Source organism: Lepidothrix coronata, unplaced genomic scaffold (assembly GCF_001604755.1).
Source record: "Lepidothrix coronata isolate B3197 unplaced genomic scaffold, Lepidothrix_coronata-1.0 Scaffold109, whole genome shotgun sequence".
In the NCBI taxonomy this organism is placed as follows: domain Eukaryota; kingdom Metazoa; phylum Chordata; class Aves; order Passeriformes; family Pipridae; genus Lepidothrix; species Lepidothrix coronata.
The window spans coordinates 3,154,818-3,165,502 of NW_016690289.1; the positions used below are offsets into that span (position 1 = coordinate 3,154,818).

Genomic DNA, 10,685 nt, shown 5'->3' on the forward strand with positions numbered 1-10,685 from the left:
AACAGACCAGCAAATTGTCACTCTCAGGTCTCCTTGTTTCCTACATTTTCTTTGTAATCTGTACCTTGCTTACAGTCTTCCAGTATCAGAGAAGTTTAGGTGATTTAACTTCAAATAAATACCGAATCCTTCCTGAAGAACGACCCTTCCACAAGATCAGAGGAAACACTACATATAACTCTAAAGTGATGAGATACATCATATTCATATTCCCTTCTCCTGAAGCTGATACGAAAGCTCATACCTATTTGTACTGCACCAGAAGTTTTGGCACAAATACCAAGTTGTCACATATGCTAGAGGTTCCTCTGCTGCAACCTGGGCATAGCATTATGCCAGATCATGGCACAGATCGCCTGACTACAGCAGAATAGACTTCTCTTCCTCAATCAGGTGCAGCTCAGGACTGCTCAACCAGAACTTGCTCCTCCTCAAATGCCCAAGTCTGAGTAGGATGAACTCATCAGTTATTTGCCAGAAACATGCCATTCCATTCCAAATTAAGATAACATGCTATCGGTCTATTAAGGACATAATGCCAATATATGACCAGGCCTTAAACTAGAGACTGTCACAAGGACAAGGATATAATGTCTTTTATTTTGTTAAAAAAGGTAGCATTTCCTTTTACTTTGTGGATGCCCAAGCAGATTTCAGGTCTGTCTTGTTGAGTGCTTCCTTTTTACTTTTTGTTAATTTGTCTGGCATCAGGCAATGAAGTTCCATCTTCTATCAGGCAAAACGGGACTAAAGGGAGTTCATAAACACTCACCACCCATTATGTTGGGAGTGCACAACATTAGGCCAATATTTGCATTTTCTTATAAAATTTATTACAGCAAAACCTTGCCTACCGACTTCCTTAAACCAGGAACATGGCTAGCAGTATCACTGGCAAGCATCATGCTGTTCTTTTTCCAATGGTCAGATGGTGCAGCCAAAGCATTTGCCATATTTACTGAAGTGGTATGAAAAGACAACTCAATATCAAAAAATCAGTAGTATAAAATAACTTTAGAAAGTAACCAGAACCTATAAAGACAGTGCTTGTCTCTTAAAAGTTATTGAAATTTTATTGAATACAATTCCCAACTTTTAATTCCATATTTGACTAGTTTTTGAAACAGTCAAGAAACAGGTATTTGGACCTCTCTTGGCATCATCCAGTTATTCACTGTTGTAGTTGACTGCATATTACATCCTGTTCTAGCAATGTCTCTACCTATGACTGAATGCTTCAGTAGGATTTACAGCGAGAACCTCACGCCTTGCAATGCTGTGCTTTATAATCTGCACTGCCTAATTCTGCAATGATTTAACTTCATACTGAAAAAAAACCATCTTACAGAATGTTAAGAGTCTGGGAACATACCTCAAGAGACTGCAGCCTCCTCTTCCAGGAAGTTACAATAAAGCCCGGCAATTACTTTCAAATAAGGAAGCTGACAAGACTTTACCTGAGTGCTCTGTTACCATTAAAACATGAACTGACTGCTTGGCTAAAAATAGTAAGGAATGTTATTCACCTTCACAGCACAATATGAAGTTCATGTTCAATTTTGGGTGTGGGGAAAAAGGATCAGAATTCGATAGTGGAAGATTTTGCTTAATAGGAGGATTTACGAAGACATATTTCTACTCTTCTACTTAATTAGCAACTGTTAAATTGGGTTGTTATATTTCATTACATCTAAATACTACCACAAAGGGTACCAAAGATTTAGGATGGATATAAGACCCGTTAAATTTAATGGAAAAAATATTTGATTTCAGTAATTTTTCTGAGCAGGGGACATTATTGATTTGCTGTAGCAGCCTAGGGACAGTACCACATTACGTGCTGTTGTATCAATTAAGGCTTTGAAGCATACGATCAACTCTGCTTCTTATGAGTTTAACCCATTAAAAGAAAAAGCTTACAATGTCACTGCCGGAGAGGGATGATACAGAAGATGCAGATGAGCCCGAGGATAACTGTTGTGTGCTGCCCAATGACAAAGTCAAGTGTTGATTGTAAGGTGGTTCAGAGTCCCTGTTCTGTTGCTGTTCTCCATTGCAGAGAGCTATCTGGTCTCTTATTTTCAACCTATTATCTGTTAAGAGAAAACATAACTATCATTTAAGAGCACAGAATACAAACATAAAGGCCTTGAAGTCTAAGAAGAACTGCAGTTTAACAAGCTAATTGAAAAACAGGCTCAGAGAAAACTAGTCTTGGGTTAGAAAGTTACAAGTTCCTTTTATTTTTTCCTATATATCTGAATGATTAATTTCAAGGCATGAGTATTTTGATTACATCAAATTCAAGAAAAAATTTTAAGTTGGTTTCCTGCTATACCTACCAAGTTCAGGTGATAAATTAATTTTGCTCCCCCACTTCTTTTTAATCCAGGCCCTGTAGTCAATCACTTCTTGGGTCACTTTGATGATTCTACCTAATGTGCTAAAAAAATTTTTCAATTAAGTATTAAACAAAGACTGTTGGTTATATATTTGCAAGCATTGTAACAAGCAACCAAATTATGCTAAAAGTCAGACACCCCTAACCAAAGAATCCTCTAGAACTTTCATATTTTTAGTGCACAATTTAATCCACTGAATCACCACATTTTTTATATTAGTATATTATTTTTCTTCTACTATTCCAACATGCAAGCACTGATAAGTAAGAATTTTACTCTGTATTTCTAAACGGAGTGCATCTTAATTATCAAGAATGTACATGCTGATACCAGTGTACTTGATAAAAGCAATTTATGGATCTTGCATTTCTCCATACAGAAATCTGTATTACAACGCAGAATTATTTCAACAGAATCTGGATTACAACAGGTATGGGATGCACTGAAGACACCAACATCCCAGCACTGTAATTGACTGTCTGGAGACAGATGCCTTCATTAATCCTTGCTTACAGATTTACAAGACCACTTAAAAGGTGTTAAGGTCCCCACAATTATAAAGGAAGTACCATGGATCATGAGGTAGTGGAAACAAGAGACTGGCTGCAAAACTGGAACGAGTGAGAATTTTAAAAAATTTGTAACAGTAGGAGGCTCAAAGGAAATGCATACCTGGTCCTGCTGAACAGTGACTAATTATCAAAATAGAGCTTTCCCAACATGCTTTCCCAACATTCAGCTATTTGAATTGTACTTCTTGAGCAGGTGCTGTCTTCTTGTCTGAGAGCTAAGTTTTCAAGCTTTCCTTTCATCAGAGACTGAAACACTAACTATAAGCTCCACGCTCCAGATCCACAAAGAAATTACTATCGTACAGAAAGGGACTGTGAAAAGTTATCACTTTGGAGAAGGTGATGTTATTTTAGTTTTGAAAATCTTCGATGGTTACATTGAAGTCTATTTTGTATTTCACATCATAAAGGTACATTCTCTCTGTACTGGAGTTTTTTTTTGGTTTAGGTCTATAATGGGAAGGCAGCACATACAAAGCCTTAACGTACCCAGACTACCTTTATTAGGTCTTTTCATAGCAATGCTTTAAAAAGTATCACTAACTCTCCTGCTGTCATAGGGATTACTATTTCATGCAATACCAAATACCACATGTTCCATGTTAGTATTCCAACTTTAAAGACATGTCACTGTTAGTACTAAAAAAAGTCAGTCCAGCATTTTAAGGAACCATTGAACCAAATAACATCATCTAAGTTACAAGTCCAATAGCTGCAGATGGGCCACCAGGACAGAATGCATGTCATCCACCATTCTACTTATGTAATGTAAATAAAATGATGCACGATGGAAAGCAAAATCTTGAATTTTACATGCAGAATTAAAAGTGTGATTGTCACCACTCAGCCATTAGAGATCTGGGTTATAATAGGTAATTCTTTGGGAACCACAGTTCAATAGCTAAGCAGAACACATTAGGAAAAGGACGAATAAAACAGAGGATTACATTTTGTTAATGTATACTCCCATGATGTAACAGCATTTTAAATACTCAATGCAGTTCTAGTTTCTCAATCTCAAAAAGGAAGTTGAGCAAGAGGAGACAGAATGAACACAGGGATGTCCAAAACTGAGAAAATCAGCTGTGGCCCTAAAGCTGTAGTTCCCAAGACAGCAATGTCAGCATGGGACTCAAACACAGACCTGCTGGGTCTCTTCAGCACCAGAATAGGGAAGGAAATCTTGCAGTTAAAAAATTTCATCTGAGAATGCCTTCAGAAAGAGTTGAGCCTTTACTCCAGGACAACCTATAAATTTCACAACTAAAACCAGCTGTGGTCTTAGAACCAGAAAATGAAAAGGGACCAAATAACACAAGCTCTTACGGATAAGGAGTTTGCCAAGCCTGAAGCTTCTTGGAGTACTTTCCCAGAAGCAAATCAAAGCCTGAAGCTTCTTGGAGTACTTTCCCAGAAGCAAAATCAAGAGTCATGACTTCATAAACAACAAGGAAAATGAACAATACAGGCTGGTATTTTTATCAGACTTGGTGACTGATACACCAAAACCCCTGCTATCAAATAGATAAAATGGGTAAAACTACTGCTACACCAACAATTGTGTCAGAATTGCACATAGAGAACTAGGGAATATGTTCTCTCACCAGTTCCTTTCAAAGAGCACAGAGATCAAACCCCTAAACTCTAATTTTTTGTAGAAAAAAGGAAATTCACTAAGTTATAAGGTCAGGGGATCAAAGAGACAGATCCATGCTACATTGCTTGTACAGCAAAATTAAAAACATTCATTATGAGACATCAGAAACTGAAAAGTGACTGGGCTATACTGTCATATACTTAATGTAACAGCAAAGAGGAAGCAAGTGTGATCAAACTAGACATTGATCTCAAAGAATACTATTTCCTATGTATGGGACTTGAGCATATCCACAGGCTCAAAGAACAATTTTTTTAAATAAGCATTTAAAAGTTATGCTTAGATCTGTTTTCACCACTGAAAGTGCTTAGGAACAAAAAACCCTATTAATCTACCCTGCCTTTATTACAAGAAAACTTCACACTTTCGAGGCTTTTTATTTGACTAAGACCAGAATTTCTATAGATATACAAGACACACACGATTCTTCAAAGATGCTTGGATGGAAGACATGGAAAAACTGGTTAAAAAACTTAGAGAGCTCTCCTGTGAAAGATGCCCCTTTAAGGTTTTTCCCTTAATATTATTATCACATAGCAAAACCAGGAATAAGCTAGTTACATGTCTAGTTTATTTTATAATAAGAACTTAGAAGTTTCTCTTTTTACACACTGCAAGACCTCAGTTCACAGGGACACTTTCTAGCTGTCATTACAGCACAACTACTGTGCAAATCAATCTTAAGATCACTCTTAAAAGGTTCAGACTGATAACATCAGATTCAGTAAAACCAAATATGTAAAGCTCCACATGAATGAGGTCAGTAGCAGAGCATGAAAAAACATCAAGTCTGTGAGAGAACAGTCAAAATAAGTGAAATATCCCTAGGGTATTAAAAGTGTAATATAATCTAAAAGCAAACTAAGGAGCACCTTCGAAGGATCTGGCTTGAGTGTGAGGATTAAAAAACACCCTCAAACCTTTATCCTGACAAATACTCTGCATAGGAGAAGCTCGTATTGCTGATACCCTTTAAGAGAAAGCAAGCATTCTAGTGACACCACCACCATTCATTCATTCAAGACGTGAAGCAAAGGAAGAGCTATTTCAGATAGCACATTTCTCCTCTCTGTGTCAGCAGATCTAGCAGGTAAATTTAACATTCCTTTTGACAGCTACCAGAACTATTTTGGCCAACCAGTGGCAATTCAAATCTAACATATAGACCTGTCAGCAGTTAGATCAGTTGAACTGGAAAAGAGACCAAACAACTTTCCAAGCACAGAGATGGAAAGATCACTTTCTATATGGCTCAGACTACAGTTGTTTTGAAGACTATCACCTGTAAATGACAACTCATCAACCACCAGCCTGTTGGCATGACTGTCCCTTTCCCTCATCCACCTGCACCATTTCTGGCACCATTACAGAAGACTTCCAAAGTCTTACTTATACTGAAGAACATATGAGAGCAGAACCAAGTCTTACATCCTCATTTGCTTCCCAAATGTGACTACACAGCTGTTTAGAGATGCAGTCTGAGCATACACTCCTATCTGGACTATGCAACAGACTACCGTGTCAGCCAACATCCTTATCTGCAGAAAATTCATATTAACTAAGGATGCATCTTTGTCACATCCAGATTAGCATAATATATGGCTGTGAAATGGCTCTTGACCCAAATGTGAACTCCTCCTGCTTCTCTTGCTTCTGATCTGTCCATCATCAGTCACATGGTGGATCAACTTCCTGACATGACAGAAATGTTGAGATATTTGTTCTCAGTCAGACCACAGAGTCAATCTGACTCATCTTCTGACTACAGGATTGCTAGAGCTGATCCAAGGCAAGATTCAGACTGAGAAGAAAGGAAAAGGACAGTTGATAGGAGTAGCTAGGTTAGACAAAGTATAATGTGAAATTACACCTTAATATAGAGGCCATGGACAGGATAGTAACACATAGTCCACTATTTCAAAGAAAATGAATCAATAAGGGAGAGCTTGTTGCCAATATCTGCAAATATCCTGCAGTTTATCAAGAAACAGAATAAAACTGGAAAAATGGTCAGACTCGAAATGGTGTATCCAAAGAAGGGCAAGGAAGCTGATCAAGGGGGTGGACTGTAAGTCTTAAGAGAAACAGCTGAGAGAACTGGGGTTGCTTAGCCCCAAGAAAAGAAGACTCAGGGTGGACCTTACTACTCTCTACAATTACCTGAAAACAGGTTGCAGCCAGGTAGGGGTCAGTCTCTTCTCCCAGGTAACAAGTGACAGAACAAGAGGAAATGGCCTCAAGCTGCACCAGGGGAGGTTTAGATTGCATATTAGGAAAAATTTCACCAAAAGGATCGTCAAGCACTGGAACAGGCTGTCCAGGGAAGTGATGGACTTACCATCCTTGGATGTATTTAAAAGTCATGTAAATACGGCACTGAGGGACATGGTTTAGTGGTGAATGCAGTGGTAGCTGGGCCAATGGCTGAACCTGATGATCTTGGAGGTCTTTTCCAACATAAATGATTCTATGAAAACATCACTCCTCAGACTAAAGAAGTCAGCTCACTTAAAATGACACACTCTTCTCTAGAGACAGGCTATGGGCAAAGACCATAGTATGTGCTTCAAACAGCTTAGTAACACCAATGCTTAAGCATGAGATAATCTGTCCATAACTATATTTTAAAACTAGACTCATGTCTCTGTGGCCCTAAATACTAAGAAAGTGATCATGATTTTCAGTCATCTTGGCTGAAGTTAGAACACTAAACTTTACCTTGCATACAAGTTGTACAGATTCAAAATGGATCAGTCTCCTCATTTTCCTACTAGGAAACTCCTTTTTCCAAGATGACAGGAAGCTGTTTGCTCTAATAAAAAAATCAACCAAACTGTCTATCAAACTCTCCTGAGCTGTTCTTCAAAGGGGATGGGTGAGACTGACTGGGGACAAAATAGCTTTAAGGTAATTTCTGTAGCTGTAAGAATTACTTCAGGATTACAGCTGATTACTGTTTCCACTTGGAAGAAAGCTTTTCCATGACAGAAGGTACCTTTCAACCCCCACTACACCTCAGACGTATTTGGAAGCTTGAATGAAAATGGTGGCAAGTCATTTGAATCTATTCCCTATTATTCTGTGGGACTTGTTACTACAGAACATGGCAAAGAGAAAGGTCTAGGTCGAAGGACTAAAAGCTGACTTTTTTTTCCCCACTGGGAATATCAGAAGCAGCAGCTGGCTAGAGAGCCTCAAATTAACTCAGACATTCGGTCATTTGAATTAGGCTGACCCTGGAAAAGAGCCATAACAGTCACCAAGAAAGATTTGAAATCTACTGAGACTGCCATCTACACAATTGAATTCTGTACACAGAAACCTTCCCTGGAAAGAGGTGATATGAATTCGAACCCACCAGACAGTTCAAGAACAAGTCATTCCACTTCAGGAAAAGTTAGCCCCAATTAGGACAAAACTGAATAAACTCAAGTCAGCCTGGGCAGTTCAGCCTCGTGCAAGTTCTATTCTTTCAAGTACTCTTCATTTAGTCTCAATCCTTCTAGTAGGATATCACATCATTGGTCTTAAAGGGAGACCACTGTTTATAGTTATATTATGGTTCAGTCTACCACCAACAAGCCTAGAAAAGGGAAAAAAATTATCAGATTAAAGGGCTCCTGGATGGCTAGGTTTTAGGTCAGGCCACCAGAAAAGTCTTGATACAGAGCACAGACCACTCTGTCTCACAGGTGGAAGAGGGATCCGAAACACACCTGGATTACCCAAGTACATCAGGTTTAACTACGAACCTCAGTTCCAAACGTGGACTGTTGAGATTCCACAACAAAACGTGGTACTAAACAGCTCATCATCCACCTACAGGTCCATTGGCACTGACAAGACTGGTTCTGGGGGAACTATTTGTATACACGACTTTATTGAATGCTGTTCCTCTCGTGACACCTCTGACAGAAAGGCAAGCCACTGGCATGACAGGTTCTGAAATTCAGACATCACTGGCACAGACAGCCCAGAACATGCAGACAGGTCAGACACATGACACCTGAACACTGCTGCTTGGGACTGTTTCACGGGTTTGAAGTTATGCCAAAATCCAAACATTTTCCCTAATATAGTGAGAAGTGCAAGTAGATGTGAAGTGCACGTATTGATGACACCTGAAGCTTCTATTAAATGCACTGCAAATATACTTTTTGATGTCTGTAATAAATACAGATACCTTACAACAGAATGACATTATCCTTCAGAGAAACACAGAGAAGTTAATGGAGGCCAGGACCTAAGACACAAGCAAAACTTCAGGAATCCCTAAGTTGTTCTATACTTGGGTAAGAACAAAGTTTCATTCAGTACCAAGAATTGCCAGACAATACACATTTAACAGACAGGCCTTTAATCTACCTTAAAACAGCAGTCTCAAATGTCAGTGCATAACACTCTGTACCACTCCCTCTGTACCTCCATCACAGTTCAGTCTCAACCTTTGTGAATTTAATACCACTGAAAACCTAGAGGATTCACAGGCACTATTAAAGTACTGCCTGTTTTAAACCCACCAGTGAAAGACACCATTCACTTTGATGTAAACTTAGTACAGAGAAACTATTTCAACTTCCAATGACACTAACGCTGGAAGTTCATATCATGACTAGAGTTGGTAGCCATATCAAGATAGTTTACATGACTTTTTACAGCCACCCCTCCCCGTGATTAGCTGGGGAGCTCAAAGCCATTGGGATTCTATGGAAGTCTTAGGGAAGACATACTTTGATCTAGCCCAAATTTATACTGAGAGTTAGAATAACATATACTAGAGCAAACACATGAATGGAAATGCAACATGGCTGCCAGACCTTCTTTTTCTTTCTCCTCCCCTTTCAAAAAACAGAGAAATTGCAAAGGTGAGAGCTGAGAAAGTACTGGTTGTACAGTGTTTCTATGAAAGACACTAAGAACTGCATTAAAAATGGCATGTCTACAAGTATGCTACTTTTAATGGCAGTCATGAAATTATGGTCAAACTGAACTGATTCTTTCAATATTTTTAATAATTTTTTAATATAATACTTTTAATTCTTCTTTTAATTCTTAAATACATATCAGGTGTTTTAAAACAGCTTATGGGGTCAGTATTAAAGAACTAGGGAAAATCTTAGCCTTGTTGTCTAATTTTCTGTCCAAACAGGCAATTTGATCACACACATTTCTTTCTGCCATATTACAGACATACATCATACCAAACATTAAAGAAGCAAACCTTCCCTTGAAATACTTCAGGCAGAACGTTTGAGGAAACACCAATTATCTTCTGGCTCCCTTCCACAATAACAGAATCTCACATTGGACTCATCCTGGGTTTTATCATATTCTCTTCATTTCAACGCTGCACACTGAGGCATTGCACTCACATATCCCTGGGCAGCTTAAATTTTTGTGCAGATTTCAATACAGCAACATTTAAACAATAAATAACATTATTCCTTTTATTGATCTAGACCCAAACATTCCTAATTGATTACACAGACAAATGGATATTTAAAAAGTGAACTAATTACCTCTCAGAATCTCTATTTGGATATGATCTTGCAAGTGGTGATACTGCATGGCTAAGAACAATGTAGGCATAATCAAAAACTTGTTTCACTTGCATGGCACCGTAAGAACTTCTGCCAACGTCGTTTCCTGAAATAATGTGACAGTCATCAGATCATCTTTTTTCAATATCAGTAACCAAAAAATTATTCATACTTAAAGCTCAGAAGCCTTAACAATACAGCCTAATTCTGTTCAAGCTGTTTATCCCATCCTAATCACATCAGGAAGGCACACATCAAGTGTGCCTATCTCAACAGAAGTTAACCTTAGGAATGACACTTAACATTATGCATTCAATTTACCACTTTTAAAATACTCGCGCACCAGCACCTGAAAGAAACGGAGCGCAGAGATCAGCTTAAAGCTCTTATAGCTGTTTTTCAAGAGTGAACCTACCAAGCCCAAAGCATCATGTCTCACTTACCAGCAGAGTTTCTGTAGGGCAAATTCAGCTTAAAATGACACTTGTGCAGCCGCATTGTCTTCAACTGGGTC

At 38.4% G+C, this 10,685-nt stretch overlaps 1 protein-coding gene across 1 annotated transcript in view; it reads right to left on the reverse strand.

Annotated features, from left to right (window-relative positions):
- PAPD7 (poly(A) RNA polymerase D7, non-canonical) overlaps positions 1-10,290 on the reverse strand; it is a 32,025-nt gene extending 21,735 nt beyond the window's left edge. The window contains exons 1-3 of the mRNA XM_017824149.1: positions 10,151-10,290; positions 2,343-2,443; positions 1,921-2,093 (exon numbers count right to left, since the gene is read on the reverse strand). Of these exons, the coding sequence (XP_017679638.1) occupies positions 1,921-2,093; positions 2,343-2,443; positions 10,151-10,245 (369 nt within the window). The 5' untranslated portion in view covers positions 10,246-10,290. The remainder of the gene's footprint in view (positions 1-1,920; positions 2,094-2,342; positions 2,444-10,150) is intronic.
- Between the last annotated feature and the right edge of the window lie 395 nt (positions 10,291-10,685).